This window comes from Lissotriton vulgaris, chromosome 8 (genome assembly GCF_964263255.1).
Source record: "Lissotriton vulgaris chromosome 8, aLisVul1.2, whole genome shotgun sequence".
In the NCBI taxonomy this organism is placed as follows: Eukaryota; Metazoa; Chordata; class Amphibia; order Caudata; family Salamandridae; genus Lissotriton; species Lissotriton vulgaris.
The window spans coordinates 1,386,798,060-1,386,823,344 of record NC_141696.1 but is presented as its reverse complement, the minus strand read 5'-3'; the positions used below and the strand labels follow the sequence as shown (position 1 = coordinate 1,386,823,344).

Below are 25,285 nucleotides of genomic sequence, written 5' to 3'. Positions count from 1 at the left end.
GGAACCATGAAAAAGCTTGATTTTGCATTCTGTGTTTTTACCCGTTATTATGAGTACTGGTGGATGTGAAGCACGTAGACCAGGTACTGTGGTCTTTAACAAACAAAGAAAATATTGTAGGTATCTGGAAATGTTTGGATAACTGAAAGCACACTGACGGGAATGAATATTTTAGAAATATGGTAGGGTCCAAAAAGCTTAGGTTGAAATTTCCGAATGTCTTATATGTAATTGTATAGCACACAACTCACTTTGTAGGGTGTCCTGGTGCTGAAGCAGGGGGTGTATGGGCCAAGCTAGGATTGGGCTAGGTGAAAAACCAGGTTTTCAGTTTTTTGTGGAATTCAAGAACTGAGGAAGCCACTCTGATGTGCAGGGGCTGGTCGATTTGGAGTGAGGTAGTAGAAGGCAAGACTGCTGGATATGTTTCTGAATATGTGGGTGAGCAGAGCAGAGCAGAGGTGTCTAGTAGGTTTGTGGAAGTTTATGCGGTTGTTCAGGTACGTAGGTGCAATGTTGATTAAGGCTCTGTATGTGCATGTGTGAGGTGTTTGAAGAGTGTTTGTTTGTGGATTGGGAGCCAATGGATCTCTTTGAGATGCAGGGTGATGTGAGCAAGCAAATAGCCAGAAAATTAAAATACCCCCACTTCAAAACAAAGCTCTTATGGCACCAAGCAAGTGAAGCAAGTCATTGCGACCCTCCTCAGAAGAGCTCTCCTGTCTCTTTAACCCAAGCATCTATATATCTGTTCATTCTTTTATCCACTCACTGATATCACCATTTCACCCTTGCATTCTGATTCCATTCATTTTTTCATCTAGTCTGTCAATCTTTCACCATTCTGTCCGTCTGCCCAACTATATCCAAACCTATCCATCTGTCTCGAAATGTATCCATCAAACTGATCCATCGATCCTTTCACTCTTTCATACCTCAATCCACCCTTTCACTCATCCACCAATCTGTCCACTCTATCCTTTCACTTTATCCATCCACCCTTTCACTTATCCATCCATCCATATTTTCACTCCATCATCCATCCTTTCGCTCATCCATCCAGCCTTTCACTCCTTCATCCAGCCTTTCACTCCTTCATCCAGCCTTTCGCTCCTTCATCCATCCTTTCGCTCCTTCATCCAGCCTTTCAGACCTTCATCCAGCCTTTATCTCATTCATTCATCCTTTCAATCAGCCATACATTTATCTTTTCACTTATTCATCCATCCTTTCACTCATTCATCCATCCATGCTTGCTTTCACTCATTCATCAATCCATTAACCCTCCCTTTCATTCATTCATCCATTCATTATTTCACTCATTCATCCTCCTTTTACTCATCCATCGACTCTTTCACTCATTCATCCTTTCACTCATTCATCCTTAGATCCATCCTTTTACTCACCCACCCTTTCAGTCCGTCCATTCAACCACCCATTCACTCTATCCATCTTTCCATCCTCCCTTTCACTCATTCATCAATCCTTTAACTAATCCATTCTTTTGCCCATCCACCCACCTTTCATGCGTTCCATCCATCCATCCTCTTTCACTCATCCATCTTTACATTAATGGTTCCACCCATCCATCCACTTATACACCCTTTTACTCCATCCATCTATCCACCCAGTCACTCTATACATCATTCCTTCCATCAATCTGTCCATCCTCACTTTCACTCATCCATCAATCTATTCTTTAACTGATCCATCCACCCATCCTTTTGCTCATCCATCCACCCATCCCTCCTTAAATCCATCCATCCTTTTATTCATCCACCCACCCTTTCACGTGCTCCATTCATCCTTTAAATCATTTATATATCTCCCCTTTGACTCACCGCAATTCACCCTTTCACTCACAAGTCCATACATATATCTCTTCACTCAGCCACTCACCCACCCTTCGTTAGTTTCACATTAATTATGAACCTTTGTCTGACGAGTGGCCCACAGAAGAGGCCCATCAAGAACTCTGCTCCTCCTGCTAAAGAGGTGGGTTCATGACGCCTCAGTGTGAGTGTAGGGTAGGAGGTGAAGGGTGAGCCTGGCCGCAGAGTTTTTTATGGTCTGGAGTCTTTTGGTCAGTTGAGCATTGATTGCAAGATGGAACAAGCACCAGAGTAGAGAATTCTTGTCAGCGATGGGAAGGGAACAGATGAACCCCGGACCACAAAGCTCACGGTCAAACACGTTCATAGTGGAAGCAACTTCAACACACATCTGAACCCGACTGCGGACAAAAACACTAACAATGGAGTCAGTGTTCATGCACGTTCACTGCCAGAGGAAAAGTCACCCAGACCTCGTGACTGGGAAGAGTTCTTTTAAGAAAAACAAGATGCAACAGTCTGAGCCCAACTGTAGGTAGCAGGAGTATGCGGAGCATGTGTATTTACAGCCACACTTGCCACAAATATATATGTGTACTGTATCTCAGCAATTGAGTAATATTGCCCAACTACACTTAATTTGTGAGAAAGATACATTATTCAGTAGTGCAACTGTTCTGTAGGCCAATGACATTATGATACCACGCCATGTACCGCACTGTTAAAAGCATCAGACTCTACAAACAAACTGAGTAATAGTGTCTGGATGCAACAGAATTGGACCTGGCATCAACTGGCAACAGGTGACATTATTTATGAGAATCCTTTGCTAAAACCACATTAGGAGTCAACAAAAACCTCTATTCTCCTATACTAGACAAAAAAGATTGTGACTTTCCTTATATGTGTGGGTCACTCAACAAGGTCCTATACATTACAAAGGAAGATGTTATGTTATGCAAATTTGTAGAGTGCACGTGTAGGGCCTGTGGGACGACTCGAAAAGCCAGGTCTTAAGTTTCTTGTGGAATTCCAGAAGCGTTGAAGAGACTCTATGTGTCGTGCCATGCTTCAGAAGCGATGTAGAAGGCTTGACCACCGGATCCGGTTTTCTAAATGTGTGGGTTGTGTGCAAGTAGGAGTCTGGATAAGCAGAGGAGTCTAAAAGGTTTGTGTCAGCAGATGCGATTGTTGAGGTATGCTGGGCCAGTGTTATGTAGTGGCTTGAAAGTGTGATTGAGGAGTTTGAATTGTGCTTGTTTGTGAATGGGAGCCAGAGGAGCTCCTTCACGATTCACTGAAATGTCATTGGGTGTCGAAATAAAGCGTAAACATTGAATCACTACCTTGGCTGCTAGGTGTTTTCCCCTCCTGTGCTGCAGGCCCCCACTTTCCCATTGTTCATGACGAGCTCAGCTCGTCATCAGCACAGCTCAACCGTGCATCATGACGAGCTGAGCTCGTCATCAGCATCGAAAGGGTTAAAAGTAGTGGGTTTCCTCTCTCTGATGCACAATGACTGACAGCCATGCACGTGCCCTCCCACTTTGCCTCTCAGAGCCCTCAGCTTGGCTCTTGATGCAATGCTGGGCCCCACTCCCTCTGCAGCTTTGGACCTCCTCAATGCTCCAACTTCAACTACCTTGTCCCATACAGACTCAAGTATGGGGTCACATCTGTCCCAGTACCAGCCTCCTTCAGAAGGGAGTGTTAGGCGAGCAACAGGGTGCAGCTGGGCTCTGTAGCTCTGAGTCCATCCAATGACAGTTTAGAGGAGGGAGGTTGGAGAAGGCAGCAGAAAACTCCTGGTCTGCCCGAAGGTCAACTTCTTGTGTCAGAGGAGAGTTGAGTTGCAGCTCATTTTCTAAACTTCTTTTGGACATTCCTTTTGCCTCGCTATCTCACTTCCTGAATATGCATGAGCCCTGGTAAGCTCTACGAAACTTGACTTTGCTCCACTCCAGGGCATTTACTTTGTTACTCTCTCAAACTTCAGGAGTTCCGTGGAATCTCTGTCATTCTGATTTTGTGCTACCTAGATCGAATCTCCAGACATTGTTTCTCTCATTCCAACCCTTCTGCCTGCCGCTATTTTGCTTAGAAACTGCTTCCTGTAGGTCTAAGTCAGCAAAGGTTCAGTGACTGGGCAGTTGAGACTATCCAGGCTAGTGACTTCTCATTGAGAACGATTCCCAGTTTTTAGTAATCTAACCCACTGAAGTGACTTAATTGGATCAGTGCCCTGAACCCTCACTGTTACTTCTTTAGACGTTTGCCAATAGATATAAGGTACTTGGCACCTAAAGGCCACCCTAATGCTACCTCGCTTCCAGTTTTGGCTAGCCAGAAAGAAGTAAGAGAAAGATGAGGGAGTTTGTTGTACAAAGTCTATGCCACCGTATAAAGTTATTCTCGCTGTCAACCGTGTACAAACTCAGGTGCCCTCAAAGACTGCAGCAATGTGCTCCGCTTGCACACCAGCCTTACTCAATAAAACATGATTTTCACAAGGTAAGGGGAATCCATGTAGCTGCCCTGACAAAGCTTTTCAAAAGCCTCCTTCCATAGTGAATGCTTCAGCACAGAGGCCTCCTGAAGCCCAGCTCCCTTCAAGCAGGAGCCGTTTCAGTGCCAGATTTAACATCAATCGGCGCTATTCAGACTAAAAAATCAATTTCCCTTGAAGCCTTCATCAACACTGGCAGCAATAACATTGGCCACAGTACTACCTGTTTTAATTATTGTAGCTCATACCTTCTTTCAACCCGACGTGCCTATCTTAAAACCCCGCACGCCTGTTAGGTCTCTTTCAATGACAATGCATGAATACATCTCCGAGCCTTTTTTGTTCTCATTGGCGAAAACGTCTGCCAAGATTATGTTCCAAGTTTGATGCTTCTTCTTGTACAGTTCAGCCACACAAACATGATCTGTAAGTGGACCTCTTACACACTCTAGCCACCAATGTAGCTTCAATTGATAGCCAACTCACATGACTCAGACAATCATAGATTGGGCTACGGTGGAGCCCACTCAGTCAACACTAATTGTCCCCCTTTATAAGGCAAACTCTTAAAGCTCACACAAATGCTTCACTCCATTATTGATTTGAGAGCCGGCCTTGCAGCAAGTACCTTCAACATTAAGGGGGTGATTTATTTCTTGGCGGAATTCTTGCCCACCGTTCCGCCATGGGTACCCAGTAAATTACTCTATTGCCATGGTGGCGAGGCCATCCGACTAATTTATAAATGACTGCCAAACATTGCCAGGTACCACCGTCCTGGTCCTGGTGGTGCATATTATTTGGGATACGAGGCTGCAATGAAATTGCGTGGGCAGACCTTCATGATGGCCATTATGTATAGTCTGTTGCCAACATATAAATCACCCCCTAAGTGCCCACTCTGCTCCTTTAAACCTTGAGAATGATTTGCCCAATGAAGAGGTTGATCAGGAGGAATTCACATAAATAGCCCCAGTTCATCTACTGGGCTGGGTTATATCCGCTGACTCAGAAAGGTCCTTCCAGCCTTTGAACCTGTTCTTTCAAAAAGACAGAGCAAAAGATTAAACAAACTGAAAAAGCCAGAGGCAGTTTAATTTGACTTCCTACCCCATGTGGTCGCCTCAAGCAACTTTAGTGAATATGAATTTTTTAGAAACCAGCGTTCATTGCAGAAACAAGCCCTTCCGAACTATCTTTATAAGGCTGGTGTGGATTGTCACACACACAAACTGATTGGTCGGGTCCAATCTCCTAAAACTCAGGCAGATTTAACCAGTACATATACTATAATCCCCAAGGAATTTACTGGTATCTCATCTCCTGAAATAGACAACAAGTAGACACCTTTTAGGTCCTCTTTGCCCACAGTAACAGACCTCAAACACAACTTTATCTTCCTTTCAAACATCCCCAGAAGTAACGTAGTGAACTGCTGTCAAATCCACACATCCCTGCCACTTGCAATCACTCAATGAAAGAATAAACATTTAAAACTATATATTTCTAAAGGGCCCTCATCAAATTCTGAATAGGGGCAATATCTTTCACTTGCTCCATTCAATTCAATCACTCTCTCATTTGAAATTCCTCCTGCGATACCTGTGTAGGGTTTGACTAAGTGTTTCTGGATGAAAAATTTGAATAATCCATAGTAACATTTAGTTAACTCAGATTAAAAAACTGGGGCATCAAACTAAGGAACCCATTGTTTTGCATCTAAAAAATTCACCAATTGTAACTGATGCCCCTAGTACCATGGTCCCTGTGAATGCCATGCCGGTGAGCACTAAAGGCACCTCCAGTGCTCTTAGTGCGACTGAAAGAGGTTACTCAACACTAACAATTACACATAAATCAGGCCATAATACGTCCTGAAGTAGGAGCAGCCTCCCAACAGTGATTAGGATGCCTGGGCTTGGCCTGCGACAGCCTTAATCCAAAATGGGCATGGCCCTCCTGAACATGTCTCCATTCTAGCCTTGACCTGGGGCCCCTAAACTCCTTTAATACCTACAAACCATAATCTCTCAAAGGAGACATTCTCTTCCTGTATTCCTTGATGTTAATGGATGCCAAAGATTTTCAGAAGATAGATACGTTTGTTGATTTATAACCACCCAACCACCGTGAAGTAGTGTGGCTCACTGGTTAGAGGCGGCAGACCCGAGAGCAGAGGACGGCCCGGGACCAGGGTTCGATTCCCGGCGCGGCTGGTTTCTGGACCAGGGTCAGCGGACTCGATAATTCTCTCGCCTCGGTGCCCACTCTGATCAGCGATCACACTCGGCAACTCTGGGCATTAGCTTGCCTCATCTTCACTAACGGCCCCACCAGACCGCCGGGGATGCCTGGTCTCACCCTGGAGATACCCATTAAGGGACCATCTCTCAGGGAAGCCAGGAAGGGTTTCGCAGCGGTCGAAGCGCCTTGGGACCCTACGGGTAAGTAGTGCGCTATATAAATGCCTATATATTTACATATTTACATATATTTACATATATTCACAATGTTTCCAAAGGACAAGGGTTACCTGGTTTTCCATATCAAGCCTATTCAAAACGTATTAAGTGGAGAGCTGTGGGAGGACTTTTAACATTAATTTCTAATATATGCCATTTATCGTCTAAACAACTTGATATCAGCAATACGTTCATGTTGCAATTTTATCTGACTGATTTATCTCACTTAAAGTTTCTATTCATTATTAGAACATTGGAATGTTGGGAGCTCAATTGAAAACAGTGGAGTGCTCCGGGCATATAATGGCTGGTATAAGCCTGGAGCTCCAACAATCCAATGTTTCTTTCTTCACAGCTCTGGCTGTGAACAAAGGCTTCAGGGAGCCTGAGGGGATTCCAATCCCCTCACGCTCCCATAAGGCTTTGTTTTCTTTTGTTAGAACATTCTGCCCTCTAGTGGCAGAATGTTCTAATAGCCTTATAGCCCTTCGTAGCTGGCTATTATGCTATAACGTTGGAGCGGGCCTTTAATATAGCCTTATAGCCCGCCGTAGCGGGCTATACCGGCTATTAAAGGCCTGCTGAATCGTTAAAGGCCGGAGCTGAAGGCGGGACTTTAATAGCCGGTATAGCCCTGCTACGAAATTAAACAAAGGGTTCTCGAAGCTCGAGGGGATTTATATCCCCTCGAGCTTCGAGAACCCTTTGTAGAACATTGGAATGTTGCTCTGCGGGCCTTTACCGGCCTGTAGAAGCAGGGAGCACTCCATTGTCTGCAATGGAGCTCCCAACATTCCAATGTTCTAATACCCGGTATAGCCCTCTTCGGCGGGCTATAAGGCTATAATGATGCATTAGTCTTGGGTATAAGACAAAAATAAAGCAGGTAAAAGATCTGCCCACCTTGCTAACTGATCTGAAGCTCAGCTTTGCAGAACAAACATTTTCTTAGCAGGCGATTTTCATTACAATCTGACCCACTCAAACCTGGATAATATCGTGTACAGAATGAATGTTGGGTGATCTCTTCCACCTCATACAAAGGCCTTCTCAACCCACACTGACAAAACAGTTACAAACCCAGCCAATTTCCAGCATAGTTTAATCTTAATAACACTGATTGGAAGATTTGAAAAAGACATAACCATCAGCTTCACTCATATCAGTAATCTAAGTCAGGCAATTTTAGATCACACGTTTGTCCGACTGTAACTCTTCCCTGATATCAGCAATGTCCGAGTATGCCACAGAACGGCTCACATCCCACAGATATTTTCATGTTATTGTCTTGGGAACAAAATGCCCCTAAAATCACAATTTGTGTCATCAAAAGGTCCCCAACAGTTAGAGTGAATGGAATGGGAACCAGACTGCACTTAAAAGGTTTATTTCACTATTCTCTCTCAGTGCTTCTATGAAATAAGAGTACCCTGGGAAACTCTTCCGGCCTCTCTAGACAAACAGTTAACATCATGAATCCCAGAGAGCTATATTAGGCAAGCTCATCACCATCATCACCATAACAAAAATAGGTGGTTCTCGAAAACCCTTAGATTAAAACAAAAACGTAATAGAGCTATTCAATCACTCTGATGACACTCACTACGCTGCATGGAAAGTCAGAGAATTACGTAGCGACCATAAAAAGCTAGTATGAGACACACAAGGAACTGATTCACACTGATTCACCTTGCATAAAATATTTCAATATCTAAAAATCCAAAGACTCTAAGAAATTCTGGGATTTCATCAACTCATTAGAGGCTGTGCAAATATGCCCAGTGCGTGTAGATTGGAATCACAATCAGCCGGTCAATGCTATATTCAGTCCCTGTATTAGGACAGCATACAAGTACAATCTAGCATCTTTGCCCAAACATCCACAAAAGACTACCAGTCAGAAAACATTGAGAACATTATTACACTTATAAAGAGTTCTCGGTTTGTTGTTGTGCCTAGCTCACATGAAATTTTGTCAGCTTTATTTAAATGATTTGAATGACTGAAATCGCCTTCTTTTTCCATTATTCACATTTCATAACAAGGGCCCAATCAACACTCCAGCAACTACAGATTAGATAATCTACTTGATGGTGCGGAAAAACTGTACATCAAGGTGCTTTTAGCAGATCTCTCCAACTGGAAAGAATGATGTAAGCTGTTGCCTCATCTTTAAAATGCGCATGTCTGGCTGGCCGTCCCAAGAAGCACGGCCAAACAGACTTCTGCATTTTAAAGCGCATAGCTCCCTTCTGCTGCCACTCAGCAGCGCTGGCACCGGCCCATCCTGACACTTAGTTTGGGGCAGGTTGGTAAAAAATAATTAACTTTATTACCATTTATTATTTCAGCTCTGGGGCTTGTGGGGCGACGCTCCTCTGTTGAAATGGAGGAACCACGCCTGCTGATGCCTATTCTTGCACCCACCTCCCCTCCCCACCAATTAGGTGACATCTAAATTCCTGTCATGCGGATGACACAGTGCTACTTGAAACAAGCATTGTCAAAGCCAACTGGTCTCACCTACAATGTTTCTTCCAATTGCTATTAATGTATTGCAAGATGATTTCCAGATGCTTCGTAACCTACATGAAAAATGATTCCGAACACGCCAACAGGAATCAAAAATCATTGGCAAAGCCACAGGTCTTACATTTGTGACCTACTTGCTGGGCCAATGGTGTTAAGTCACGCCGCACACCAACCTCAATGCAGTGAGGTATGGCTACATTAAATCCAAGAAGTTTTTTTTACACATCCGTCCACGAATGTATGTGCTTGCAAAATGACCCAAACCTCTTTTTGTTTTTTGTTTTTGGTTACAAAGTCACATGAGTACTTAAAACACATGACACAAAAGTGTTTTTTTTTAAGTGAAAGTAATGGGGATGAAGTAACAAGGGGTCGGAAGCAACATATGGGAGGGTAGGGGACATGGAAGCAACATGGCACGGGCAGAGTGATACAGAAGCAACAAGGGGAAGCCTAGAGGCATGGAAGCAATGCAGGGGAGAGTGGGGGACACAGAAGCAACATAGGGGAGAGCAGATGCAACGTGGATAAGCACACAGGCGTGCGCAACCAGAAGGGGGTTGGGGAGAAGAACGCTGGGACAGGCAGCTGCATGAGGGGGAGGAAGGTACACATGGGAGATGGCTCAAAAACACATGCACTCTCTGTGAGTCCTAACACAAAAAGAAAAAAAAGTAGTTACCCAACATCGAGTACAGCCACCAGGCAAAAGAATACATGAGAAAGAGGGAATGATCCATGGGAGAGACAAGGTTAAGAAGCTTGGACACGAATGAGAAGTAGGCAAATGAGAGTGACAAGGAAAGCCAACCAATGATAATCAATGAGTGAGCTCCAAGTCCTTCTATGTACCTGGTAAGCCACAATATACCTTGAAAAAGAAAGTGCAGGCGCTGCCTAGTAGGCTGGACCAAAAATAAGGCATTCCCTATGGTGCTCTAGAAGGCCAAAAGATGCAGAAGATAACCAAGTGAAAGCTGAGATGCCAGCAGAACTGGAAGCTAGCAACCAGGATTTGATATGGGATGCTGAAAGCTGCCCGGCACCGGCAAGCAAACAGGAAACACCACTGTACATCTGGAACAGGATTGTACCATAACATCTTTCCGGTTTATGTAATCCAAGGTAAGCAAATTACAGCAAACATAGGGCTGTTTCACATCAGCCCCAGTATAATCTGCAACTCAGTTCTTCTGCCACAATCCCAGCTCTATTCGGAACAACCAAGACTATTGAGAAAAAGCAAAATGAAAAAATTCTTGACAGAGTTGGGCCTCTAAGCAAAATAGATCGGTATCTGACACCGTGGAACATTTTCTGAATTATTTGGAGGGCCATTCTGGAGTGCTTTGCATGCTTTGAACAAAACTGAACTATCAGGAAGAAGTATATTTCTAGACAGAGATGTGTGAAAAAAGTGTAGCACTAAAAATAAGGGAGTACCTCAGATCAAACAGGGACACTTACACCACATTCGCTTCCAGTCTGCATATCCAAGTAGGCAGGAGGCATCTGTACTTTGCTCAGCACTTTGAAGCAGGTCTTTAAGGTGTGAGTGAGTTCTTTCAGACTTAGGACATCCATGTTCTCAGCAAGTGACTGCGCCATGTAGCCGAGCATCTGTGGCAGGTACTGTGTCTGCACTTCAGAGTAAAGCTCCTAAAATGAAGACAGTTTTTTATTGGCATCTTGTTACTATCTTGTGTGCTTTTAACATATGATAAACAATGACAATAACAACTATTAGTACACTCGTGTCTTTTTCCAACTTCCACTCTTTTCAGCCACCTTCCCATATAACTGAACACAAATATGGAAACATTATTTTCTCCCCACCTCCTAAACCCTATCTTCTCCCAGACCTTTATATCAAATGAGTGAAGTGTTCCTAACTTAAAGTCTGGAAATTACTCCCATTGATTTATGAAGACATATCCCCAGGGTGGGTCATAATGTTTTCTAATGACAAAACATCACAAAGTTTAAGGAATAAAATAGTTGGGGTTTCTTGCTTTTAAAAATTATGTTCAATCACCGGTTTTGGCGTAGGTGCACTGTATCAATGTCTTTATATCCATTTGTCATACCTCATATGTTATCAAATTAGCTCAGCTAGTGATAGAAGAATGAAGTCTCCTATTTACCCCAAAACATTTTTAATGGCCACAAGGACCTCTTTCCACAAAATCTGAAGTTTGGAGCCTGCCCACCACATGTCCAGAGATGATGTCTACTCCTCGACATTCTCTAAAAAATCTATTTGACCCCTAGGAACTTGCCTAGTATTTTACAGAGTAAGATACCACCAATATAGTATCCTGTAATAAATTTCATAGCACTCATGTCCACCTTCTGGACACAGAAGGACGATTATGGAATGTACCTTGACTTCTACTGAAAGCATTCAGCAATAGTCTCTACTGGCTTTTTCACACTTAACCATACAATTCCACCTTTGTTTTTTCTACTAGTCTTTAAAGATTCTATATAAACTGTCAATAATTTCTATTAATTGTGTTCTTGTGGTGAAGATATTCTATTTTTTTTAATGAATGAAAGTCATTGCCACCTTCAAACACTTCTGAAATCATTCTACTAACGCCTTTCTCTTGGTTACGAAAGAAAAATTCTGAATAATAGTGGCTAAGTGTTTAAGGGGATGGGAGTTTTGGTTCCCACAGTAAGAGCTCTGTCGCATACCTCTAGTGCTCAGTGAGTCCATAGCAGGATATTGTCAATAGTAAATGTTTTGGGGTTTACCGATCATGCCTCAAGGGACCCTGTTCATCACCACTAGGTTCACATGGAGCCAATTATATCCCCAATTTTCTTTGTAACCAGCTACCCATTATAAAAAGAGCAGGGCAACCCTAAAGTAATCCTCCATATCTGGGCAGGCTATAAATGTCTTACCATTGGGTAATTTAAGGATTTTTGTCAACATCTTAGGTCTTTGCCACCACAAATAACCCATTTACATTTATTTTGAGGTTTCTTTAAAATATCATAGGATATTTTAATCAAGATGGCAATTATTTTAGCTTTGATTGCAGGCTTCCTACTAGCCATGAAATACACAGCCTGTGTCTTCTATAAAGATCTTTAATAATTTGTGAGAAAAAAACATTGCAACCTCCTTGGCAATATATAGGTACATTTCGTATTATATTACATTTAATTTCAATTATTTTGAGATAATATTAAGGCATTTGTTTTTATAACGATCATGCCCAGTTTGACAAATTCATACAATATTTTGCACACACAAAAAAGACACGTTTGCCCATCTACAGTTCTAGTAAGAGGCTTTGGGCAGATGGATCAAGCTGGGTAACTGTGTTTATCCATTCATAATCACACAAGAACATTCACTACAAGTCAAGGGGAAAAACTACTGAACATCTTTACGTAACATTAGACAAAAAGGTAGGGCATGAACCAATAAAACATCCATTTGGGGATCAGTATGCATATGTAGATTATTTTACGAGAATGTAGGAGAAAATAAAGTAACACTATTCAACAGTAACATTTGTCAATTTGTTAGAGAATCGACTTTGAGTGAAAAATTAAATCAGAGGCAAAAACAACCAGTTGAGCCATTGTGAAGTAAATGTGTGGAAACTCTCACATTTTGATAGGCCGAGAACCTCTGTAATCGTATTTGCTGGGAGAAGTTAATCATTTTTCCTTCATTTAACATTATAATCTGGAAAGGTGCCTAGTGAGTACTTGAACAATGCCAAAAGGAAACACATTATTGGGGCAGGGTGAGCACAATTCATCCTTAGGAGACTAGGACATACATCAAAGGGATGGAAAACGTGTCTTTGTGAATTCAAAGAACAATAGGAACATAATAAATAACACAAAGATGCACATTTACGATCACTCTTGTAATTTGGGATGAAGGAAAAATATGTGTCTTTTTTAATGGAGTGACTAAAATCAAATCCCCTATGTCAGCAAAACTACTATGGCCCATTACCTGCCCTGGGTCTTATGTCCGACAACTACTTAGATCCCAAAAAACCTCACAGCAAATCCCAAAACAGCAACCAGGATTAGCTTGGCCTCTTTACTTCTCTAGTCTGACTTTAACTTGAGGGTAAGAAGGGGCCAAGCACTGTGCCTAAAGCTTTCTGGCAGAGGCAAAACCTCTTCCCTGCAGGCTCTGGGGAAGGAAGTTCAGAACAGGAGTGGCCACAGACCACCACATACCGCTGTAGGATACACTAGGCAGATTACACCCCAGGCCTGCTGGAAAGGCAATGCATAGCAGATTTTGGCAGGAGGGGGACTGGGAGTGGGGCATGGTTGAAAGATACATATAGGTATTCAGTCAAGACAGATAGACATAGTATGAATGAGCAAATAAGAATCAGGCTGAACTAAGCTTGGTAGAATGAGAGAATATGTTTTTCTACGTTTAACTTTTAAGTTGAGTGAAAAATAACATGAAGAAGCAATAATAGTTTAATCTGATGCTAAGCCTTTGTAATATGTCAGTAACTGGGTTAATAATAGTTGTGTCAAAAGTTATTTTACAGTTGGGTCAAGTGGTTCAGTAAAGTCATTGACATATGTTGGTTTTGTTTTTGGACATCAACTGTTATTTTTAAGGCCAAAATGTAGAAAGACAATCTTACCCGAACCTGCTGCTCTGTGAGGGAGTCTCATAAATGTGTAGGCTCCTGCAGTCTGGAAAATTATGACTACAGTACTAATCCTAATGCCTCAGAGTTGTGTAACAAGCAAGGGAGTAGCAATGCTATAACTTGAGTGGTTGATGCTACTTAAAACTATGAATAAGCCCATTTTTTGTGCAGGTGAGTCAAATTCAAATTTCAAATTTATTTATTATGATAACGGAACTCAAAAGAGATCCACATAAGAATTCATAAAGTCATACAACAAAATTCCATAAAAAGTACAAAGAAAATATACATAGTATTAAGTATTCAATATAATGTTAAAAAGCATTTAAAGAAATAAAATAATTTAAAACAAAACATTTCATCGGGGGGATTAAGCATTGCTTCAATGAAATCATAAGCAGTACGAATGCCCAGTTGGAGGCACATAGGTCTTAGCCATTTACGTCTAAATGCCATAAGGGCCGGACAAACGAAAACAACATGGTACATATCCTGGGTATTAAGGTTACAATGATTACAGATATCTGAACTACCATACCATTTGGACAGAAGGCAATTTAACGGGAGCAAATTATACCTTAACAGCAGCATAAATCGCCTAATTCCATGAGGAAGATTCCAGCATATGTATGGTTGGGGAGTTTTTATTTTACAAAATTTACCAATAGGGAACATTCCACTCACCGCTTTACTGGTCCCACTATCAACTCTAAAGCTCAGCTCCCAAGAGGCAGATTTTAAAGATAACTTCAGTTGGGTGTCAGATAATGTGAAAAGACTTTGTTCGTCTAGCTGTCGGAAATTCCTCACAATGGAGGAATGAGCGTTAAAGGAACCCAACAACTCATTTTTTATTAGGTATCGAAATGTGCCAGGCATTCCTCTTGCAATGTTATAGACCCAACGCACCACACTCGCAGATGCCTGAGCCCGAGAGCTGCGCAATCCAAATTCTCGTCTTAAAGAGGAGGTAGAATTTGCGGTACTGACAGAGTATAAATTGCGTAATATTTTTCCTTCAGTAGAATCTAAAAAATTCCAGCATGCCATGTCCACTATTTCTAATCCATAGATTAGGGATGCAGGGATTTTTGCTCGGAAAACCTCGAGCAATATGGAAAAATGCCTTCTGCCAGTCGCTTTGTAGAGGGAAATAAGACTCTTCCCTTGAACAAGGGCTTTTCTGTTGTTATTCTCCGTGTGGGCTTTTTCACTAAGATTGTTCATGACAATCTTACCAAGGAAGGGATAAGATTTCACTACTTCCAATCTTTCACCCCCAATGGACCAGGAGTAATTTTCATATTTGGAATTTCTCTTTCTCTGAAAGCACATTATTTTACTCTTTGAGATATTGATTTTTAAAAAGTGAGCCTTAGCGTAGGAGGACAGGGCTTGTAAGCGGTTATTCAAACCTTTTGGGGTGAGGTCCAAGATTAAGATATCATCTGCGTACATTAAGCACGCTATTGGAGCTCTCCCCAAAAGTGGAGCAATACCATTACTGGTTGATAAAATAGCTTTGGGGAGGTCGGCGATATATAGGGAGAATAACAGGGGAGCCAATAGACAGCCCTGTTTCAGACCATTATCTGTGGGTATAACCCTAGACAGTCCTCGCTCGCCACCCATTAAAACTCTGCACCAAGTATCTGTATGTAGTGCGATAACTAATTTTAATAAACTAGATGGTATCTCTAATTTGGTTAACTTACTCCACAGCAGGGGCCTATCCACTTTATCAAAAGCCGTAGAGAAGTCAATGAAAGCCCCAAATACACCCCCTCTACGAACTGAAACATATTTTTCCACCAGGATTTGAAGAGCAGTAAGATTATCCAAAGTACCATGCTGTTTCCTAAATCCAGTCTGTTCCAACGGGAGTATTGCAGATTTCGTTACCCAATCATTTAAACTATTCAATAAACATTTAGAAAAAACTTTGCCTATGGCATCTAAGAGGGCTATTTGTCTATAATTTTGAGGTAAGTCTCTAGCCCCCTTTTTATGGAGCGGGATTAGTAAACTCCCCTTCCAAGAATGTGGAACCGTGCCTTTAATAAAGCAAAGTTTAAAGACTGGGTATAAGATTTTTCCCCATAACGTGCTATAGGATTTTAGCACGGAAATTGGGATTTCATCTGGGCCTAGTGCACCAGATGAGCGTAAAGCTTTGATTGCTGCAACTATTTCTAATTCAGAAGGAGGGTCATATGGGGTTGAATCCTCCTGCAGTTTATCAGGACAGAACTTCTCATCATTGCTATTATATAGTTGTTGTATAAAATCAACCCATGTCTGCTTGTTAATGGATATAGGAGAGGGTCTGGATCGCACCCCACATCCTTCTCCAATTAATGACCAGAAAGACTTTACCTGCCCATTCTTAGATGCCTCATGAAGCTTAACCCAGAGAGCATCTTCTTTCTCCCGTTTTAATCTAACCTTTAACCTATTTCTTCTTCTTCTCAGAAGAGAAATTCTCTGCCTACGTTCAGGAATAAAGGAAAGATATTGAGCCCTGACTAATTTATTTATTTCTTTATTTAGGTAACGAAGGTCAGGAGGGATTTTAGGAATTGGCTTTCTTGATTGTGGCTTTCGAACTTTAGTTTTTAAAGTTTGTAAAAGAGACGCAAAATAAAATAGCTCTCTACCTTCCCATGAACTTAAATTCTCAGCTGTGTGTTCTAATATATTAGACAAACTTCTAATGGACCCTAAATTCCAATAACATTTCCCTTTATTATTAATGTTCAATAAATCATTACCAATTTTCCATGAATCCCTTTGAGATGATGTTATATTTAGGTTAAAAGTAGAACATTATGATCACTAAGATCAGTAACTAGAACGGAAAAATCATCTAAGAAACAAAAGAAGGTACTATCAACTATCATATAGTCGAGGATAGAACCACCATTTCCTAATTTGTGAGTGAAATGGGCGGGAATATCCGAAGGGAACCTTCCATTAATTATAATGCAGTCTACCTCGGATAAACTCTCTAATATTAATTTCCCTCTTTTATTTATTTTAATGCTCTCCGGAAAGATAGCTTTAGGTATCATAAATGCTTCCTCTCTTATCTTATTCCTAAATATCTCAAGGGCATAATTAGATATTTTACCATTTAGATCTCCTAGTAGTAAAATGTGGGGGGGAAAAGGGGATTCCTGTAAATTTAATATAAAAGAACTAATCATCTTAATACTCGAATTATACTTTGCTTCTGGAGGCAAATAAGCATTTATTATTACAAACGATTTCTGAGAGGCGTCCATGGCGGAGTTTGTTATAGTTATTGCCTGAAATAATTTATTTGGATCCTGGTAGTGAGTATAGTTCCATTTAACCTTGTTGGACAGAAGGCAGGCTAACCCTCCCTTTGCTCGGCCTCTCATAGAGGAAATAGCACCACTCTCCAAAACATAATAATCTTTTACAACCGGAAAGTTCCCTGCCAACCACGTTTCCTGCAAACAGATAATATCAGCGTCAAGAGACTGCAAAAATAACAGCTTTTCTGAGCTCTGGTTTAATCCAGCAATGTTCCACGATATTATTTTTAAGTTATCGTTAAAACTCTGAATTCATTTTGGCTGCAAAACCTGATTTATCTGATAAGACAGCGGGCAACCAACTCCATTCCTGATCAATATCCTTTACCCTAGTTTGTTTGATGGGCAACGGATTATTAATTATCACCTGTCGGTCATTTTTTGATATCCGTATTTTTAGCTCTTCAGGCGCTGCCGTAAGGCCATCGCGAGGACCGGATTTTATGCCTTGATAAAATGACATTTTTTGATATTTATGATTTTCTATTTTAACCGGTATAAAGGGATCAACATCAATTCCTCTTATTTGGAATTCTTCTGCCCATTGTAAGACATGGTTTGTTACCAATTTTGAGTAAAATTTTACCCGTGTTATCCTTCCATTCTCAGAGTTTATTAATGAAATTATGTCTAGATCTACAGACTGGATCAATTTTAAGCTTTCTATTTCGTGAAAACACTTAACTAAGGCAGATCTATTTAAAATGAGGTCAGGATCAAAAATAGGTATGAAATCAAGATAAAGAGTATCCACATTGTTTCTGATCTTAGGCACTGTTTTGGATATATGATCAGTTGCAACAACATCTGAAAAAGCAATAGCCGAAGGGTTAAGAGGTGGCTTTGGTTTGGAAACTATAATTGAAGTTGGATTTTTTTCTTTCACCACTTCAGTTTGCTCATCAAGATGTTGTTGACTTATGAGCGAATGATAATCTTCTTGTATGTTTGTTGAGTCAAGATCCACTGGATTGGAGTTATCCAGCGAGCGTTCTTGTTCACAATCAAAAATTATTTTCCTTTGCCTTTTTTTGTAAAATCTACGATTTGCAGGTGAGTCACTTAATGAGTATGTAAGCAGACTGTGTTTAAGGAAAGCAAAAGAAGTGGTACTTCTATAAGTATAACTCTGCATGATACTGGCAGGGACAGTGCAATGATTTTGGAATTCAAGACAAAATGACATTTTGACTTCCCTTGCTCATTGCACCATCAGGATTCAAGCAAGCCGGGCCGACGACGGCTGAAATGCCAGAAACCGGTCCCCGGAAGCTTGTTTCCTTCCCAGTGTAAGAATTGGCTTGGTAGTTTGGTTTTTCCTGTTCCCATCATGCACTGGGACAGGAACAGACTAATTTGCATATAGCCAGGTTCTGAGCTGGGATGGTGCAGTGAGCTAAAAAACGGTGTTGGATCTAGCCCTGATCTCTTGACTGGGTGAGAGTATTCTGCTTAATTCAGAAACTCTGTCCATCACCACCCCTTGTTGTTAAACACCCACAATTGAAAGCAGGTTGCACAAGGTGTTCGATTGAGGAAGGGATCATCTCATGAATATTTATGTAAAAATATGCTTAACTGCCTTGCATTTACTATTTTCATAAGATATACAAGTGAGGTAGCATTAGGAGATCGATATAACGTTTAAGATGCAGGTCCTCTTTACCATATTGTCAACACTGCGATCAAATGGAGGTTGGAGGTGTCTGTGAAGGTGCTTTGCCCCATCTTGCACCACAGGATCAGACACACTTATATCCACGTATAGACCATGTTCCTAGAAGATGGGATTGGGATAGAGCTTAGACTCCCACAATTTTCTATTGCATTTGTGACAGGCTAACATGCAACCAAGTAGCAAGACGAAGACCTACCCAACAATTGTCTACAATATATCAGGGGTAAAGAACTTGAAAGATTAAATGTCACATTTAGGCACATATGACTTAGGTCACATGAAGCCATTTGGTTATGATCTTCGGTTAAATCACAGCAGGAAACGTATGGTTTTGCTCCTCATCATAAGCAGGCCACTCATGATAATAGGCACATTCTTATTTAAGCAGATAGAGTCAAAGGGGCAAGTCTTAAGAGAAGCGGAAAATCAGGAAGAATGAATCCACTCTATCTGTTTAGCCTAGAGATGCCCGAAGTTTTAGACCGATCAGATCCCACAAATGCAAATATTTTCAGCATTGCTGACCAACCTCAGTGATTAGTGGCAAATCAAGTAAATAAACTTTTATTTTATCCCAGGGAAAGGCAGATACTCTAATCACATTTCTTAGCAGAATCCTACAAGGGGAAAACTCTAGCAATTACAGTTCAATTAATTCTACTCCTACATCATTTAGTTTTAAGCGTTTTAATCATTTTACAGGGCTGTCACAACTGAGATATTTTAAATAATACATTGCTGTTGTGCTCCGTAGAGGACAAAACGTTGTGCACAGGTTAATATTCCAATTATGGATGTTAAACTGGATTATTTACTGACTGGAGGTTGATTTAATACTGATAAATCACTGGAATAATTGGTGTACATGTTGACATTGCCACGGCCCTGACTTTTGTGTAGAAGAAAGGCCTCAATCGGAAATGTAAAAAAAACTGCGATCAATTCTGTGCTTTTCAGGGCTCACCTCACTCATGGTTCATCTCCGGACAGATCAGTGCGCACAGGGACAGGCTCAGCCACTGGGGTCTGGCTAATCTTCTTTATGTGGGTGTGACGGAGTCCCGGCGTCCCCCCCCAGGATTCTTTCCCCCTGTGCCTTTACCTCATCCCGGGGACGTCCACACGAACTCTGGCCGGCCAATCCCTCGGGTCCGCCCCCGAGCCGGAAAAATAACATTGACCCACAGTTCCCCGCCTCTCTCTTCAATACAGGAGCCAATCACGGACCTGCAAGCACCGGAAGCACTACGCCGTGAACCCGGATGTCCCGCCTCTGAGATAGCGTCGGAACCGCTGAAAAGCAACCCGAACAGTGGAAGCAGGGTCGGAGAATCGTGGCAGGATACTCAGGCTGGAGCTGGAGACAGAGGAGAGGAGCCAACCGAAGCAGACGAGTGGTCAGAGGAGTGGTGGAACCCTTAAGGAGGAAGCTGAAGAGCGGCCGTAGCTCACCTGGAGAGCTACGGCAGACCGCGTGAGTACCTTTAACCGCCCCTGGAGCGCGCTAGGTGCTCTCTGTACATAGTGTAAATAATCTCTATCCTTGTAGGCACTAATCACTTAGAGTAAACACTGTAACATATTGTAAAGCATTATCACCGTGCACGGCCCCGATCCCCCATCACGTCCTGAACACCCTTGCTGATTCACTATCTTTGTCCTTGCCTATCGTCCCTCTTCCCCGTTCCCTCCTTCCCTCACCAAGCTTCCGCTCCGCCCTTTCACCTCCCGGTGTTGGTAGTGGCATACTTGCCTACTCGCGGTTCGGACTAACGGTCCCTTTCTCTCTTCTTGCCCTCCGAGGTGTCTCCACGCCCTACGACGACCAACTACATGGCAAGGACCACCCGAAGGGAGCTACACCCCAGAGACGCCGGATCCGAACATCAGGAGTCCCCTGTATTCACCTCTTGCATGACTGTTGTACTGCGAATAAACTACCTTAACTATAGCACACTATCTCCGGCCTCTTTGCCTGATTTACCAGCGGACACCCCACGACCACATCGGGATACACAGCTGTGGATTGCAGGGGCTATGTTAATGGCAGCAATGGCAACCAGTTTTGAATGTAGCTGTGCTGCATCCAGAGACAGCAGTGATTTTCTCATAACAAGATAGCCAACACTGTTCACCACATGGTGGCCTGTTTATTCTCTCGATTGTGCGAGACTGCATCCAACTCAACATCAGGACTGACAGTACTTTAGTCAGACTAGTCTCTTGTTCTCTGCCTTGAAACGTTTCATGTCGGTGGGTGTCTTTACTGACTACGATACATTCACTGGGATCTCCCTTCATTTCAGCTTTTTCCCTGGCGTCCTTGAGGGTTATCTTCTGTACTCTTATCCTTCCTGTTTCTTGTCATCATTAACATTTCCTGACTAGTCATACCAGTCCTGGACCACATCAAGTATCTTCCTGGGGCCCACCATCTCAAGAGTCTGTATTAGGGTTTTAAGTGATAGGAATTACTGGCTGATATAATTGTGGATACAGTTATACTTAGTTGCAGGTGATGGCATGTCATGTTGACTTGGCCACAGTGTTTCCCTCTCATTCTCTTGCTTCTCTCACCTGGCATCTCCATTTACTCATGACCTGTAACAGAAGTTCTCATACTCTCTCTAGGAGTTGGAGGTCCTTTGTACTGGAAAGAATGTGGCTTATCCTTGTGGACCCTCTTCTCTTGGTTTTGACAGCTCTCCACCACTATAACGTGGCCGGTGTGGGTTTATGTTTGAAATATGCCTTGGATATCTTTACTTTAAAAGGCTGTTGTCAGAGTTATACTTTGAATGCTAGACAGAAAGGAACCAGAAATACATTAAACTAAAGTCAAAATGTTGCATCCCCCATTTTTCACTACTGAGCAGAGTTGAGTGGATGGTGAAATAAGATTTGCGATTAGAAACATAAGGCCAAATGTATTTCGGTACACTTCAGTTTTAAGACGAAAGAGAAGGTTTACAGAAATTAGATTCCTTAATGGTTTTCTCTTTCTCACTGTACCGTTGTCTAATAACTGTTATGCCTACTCACTGCATCTGACATGTTCAGATCACATTTGTGTGTTTGTTGGGGTCTGGAGCCTACTGGAGTTTCTTCCCCTGGGTATTATGACTGTACATATTTTCATCTCACTGCGTGCTGTTACTATTCCTTACCTTTTCACTGCATTGGTTATGCAACTACCTGTGATTAATTTATTCTGTGATGCCTGTTCTCTTCGGTAAAACCAATAAAAGATATGTTTTTTTTTGTTTATTTAAAAAAGAGCGCAGCTAAGTATGGAATTTCCAGGCTATCGATGACACTTCAATTTTTATGTTCTCTCTGCAAACAGCACAAATTGGTCCTCTTGTATGCACTAAGCTATGCAATTGTAATGCTTCTGTATCCATTGGAAGAATATAAAAATAGAGCTTTAAAAGAAGGATGACCAACACCTTACATTAAGAGTCAAAGATGCTAAAATCTCTCTTGAGTCTCTGTTTCCCCAGTGGGGAACGTCAAGGATGACATGGAGAATTGACAAGGAGTGAAAGGAGACGCTGGTGGAGGCTTGAGACGAGATGCTTGTAAACTGGCCAACACTGAGGCCTGTTCTGGTATGTTTTCAGTTTTTCTGTGAAGGACACAATGAAATGTGCTTGAATGAAAATGCTAAAGTATGCTTCTATTTCCAAAGGGTCGATATAACTATATCTTTGGGCTAGATGCATGAGCAGTTTCTGCTGAGATAACCTTGGACCCCTCTCATGGAAACAACTGGCCTTACTACTTCCTTGCTCTTACCAACAGGAGTCAGGGGCTAATGAAACAAACATGATGTCACAGTTCCTGAAAACAATAGGGTAGCTGGGACAAGGTGCCAGAAAGGGGAAGTAAGAAGCAAGTTTGATACTGATGTTGCAAGAGCAAGTATAGACCTGTTCACAGTAGACCTGCATCTGGGTGATGATATTGATACAGGTGAAGATGAATACAAGGAGGAGGGGTTGACCTGTGGAAGTTGGCAGTACCCACATCTGAACTATAGATAAAACTGTGAAGCCCTACGAAGAAAAATTATCTGATGCACTAAGTAGAAAAATGATACAGAGTGCTCCACAGTTTCCTGGTCATCACATGGAAGTTTGAGGAAACACTGCCAGAGCACTCGAGTTTTGTTCAGTCAAGTATCAAAGGCTTCAGATGAAGAGAGTTAGGGGCAGATGTATCATCCGTTTTTTTTGTCGCAAACGCTGCGATTCGGAAAATAGCAGCGTTTGCGACAAAAAAAACAGGTTTTGGAATGTATCAAGCAAAAAGCCTCGCAATATTAATGAATCGCAAATTTAGCGATTCCTTAATATTGCGAGGCTGTTAAGGAATCGCAAATTGCGATAACTCATTTGAAATGTATTAAGCATTTCAGTGTTGCGATTTTTGACTAAGAATTCGCAAATTACCATCAACTTGTAGTTGGTGGTAACTTGCGAATTCTTTTCAAAAAGCACTTTTTTTAAATTCTAAAGGTGCCATATGACGCTCATACATGCCCTTAGGGCATGTATGTGCGCCATATGCGTACACATATCAAATTCAGGGGTGCAGCAGGGTGTCCTTTAGACACCCTTGCACCCTTGAAATTATTCTCAATTTGCGATTAGCTAATTGCTAATCGCAAATTGAGTATAATTTTACATTCATTCCTATGGGCCTCCTGGCCCATAGAAATGAATGGGAAATTATTCCTTAATTGCGATTAGCAATTTGCTAATCGCAATTAAGGAATTCTAAGGAATCGCTAATAAATAGCGAAATTCTACATACATACCATTTTGCACTTCTCAAATAGCGATTCCTTAACAATCGCTATTTGAGAAGTGCAAAATGGTATCTTGATACATCTGCCCCCAAATGAGGTAGATCACATTAACACTGACCATGGATAGACTACAGACCAATGTTGAGAGCAGACAGTACAATTATCCCTGAGATCATGATCTAACACTTCGCCTTCTCTCATTATTTCTATGGAACTTGTTTTTATAAGACAGATAGAGTTTATGAATGTTGTCTTAGGATGAGAAACTGAACGTTTCTACTAACCAGTAGTCTACTCCTCCGTATGCTTCTTGCAGTGCCCCTAGGCTGAAGGATAGGACACCTGACACCTGATTTTCATTGTCACCACTTCTGAAGTGGAAAAGCTGAGAACCTCGATTATTCACAGCTTAACCTTCACCTGTGCACCAACAACACCCAGATCCCCCACATACTCACAAAGTCCTGCAACTACCCACATAACACTCCACACTTGCATGCACGCTCACTCACTAAAGATGCCAACAGAGTTCTGGGACCTCCTGCACGCCAATGTCCTGGACCTACTTTTCATAATGGAAACCTGGTTGAACCATGCATTGGCGCCTGAGATCTCCACAGCCATCCCTCCAGCAACAAGACTGCCAAGCAAGACAGATGTCACATGCCTAGAGGCAGAATTGCCATCATCCTCATGAACACAATCAGCTGAACCACAACTCAAGGCACTCCAACATGGAACTCCTGAAGGTTAAGCTCCACGTCACAGCCAACTTCACTTTAAGCGGCACTCTTAACCATAGACCACCGGGACAGCGCACCAACTTCACCAACACCATCACAAGCTTTACTACACCACCCTTTCTTACAGCTAGCAATTATATCCTACTCAGAGACCTGAACTTCCAGCTGGAAGACCGATGCCGTTCCCAACTCAAAAGCACTCATCAAAGACCATGTAAGCCAGGCCCTCACCTGAGTAAAGGGACTTATCCACATTGCTGGGCACCTCCTGGAACACATTTTCACTATCTTTGACAACATCGGAGTCGTCAAGCCACACTGGTCCCCAGGACAGACCATGCCCTCGTCAAATTCAGAATACCCATTGCGGTCCAATGCACACGCACCATCACTGTACAAGCCCTCTAAAACTGAAACACCATCACCAACAAGGAATGGAACACCGCTTTCAACACCCACCAACCCGAACATAGCAACTGCCTCCCCATCTTCTATGCCGACCTACTGGCCCCTTTCAAACACAGCAATACAAGATACAGACCCCAGATCAGCAGGTACACAGAGGAACTCAATTTTTTCACAAACAACTGCTACAAGGGTCAGAGCCATGCAAGACCAGTACTCTCTACCACTCCTAAAGTTAACCTTTGTATTTGTCTCTATTCTCTGTGCCTGGAGTCTGGGATTTGACCCTTAAACATCCCAAATTAGTGATCAAAA

At 42.1% G+C, this 25,285-nt stretch overlaps 1 protein-coding gene across 3 annotated transcripts in view; it reads right to left on the bottom strand.

Annotated features, from left to right (window-relative positions):
- The window catches only part of DOP1B (DOP1 leucine zipper like protein B), an 870,802-nt gene that overhangs the window by 396,051 nt on the left and 449,466 nt on the right, over positions 1 to 25,285 (bottom strand). For all 3 annotated transcript variants that reach the window (XM_086935393.1, XM_086935394.1, XM_086935395.1), the window contains exon 13: positions 10,800 to 10,991. In XM_086935393.1, the coding sequence (XP_086791519.1) occupies positions 10,800 to 10,991 (192 nt within the window). The remainder of the gene's footprint in view (positions 1 to 10,799; positions 10,992 to 25,285) is intronic.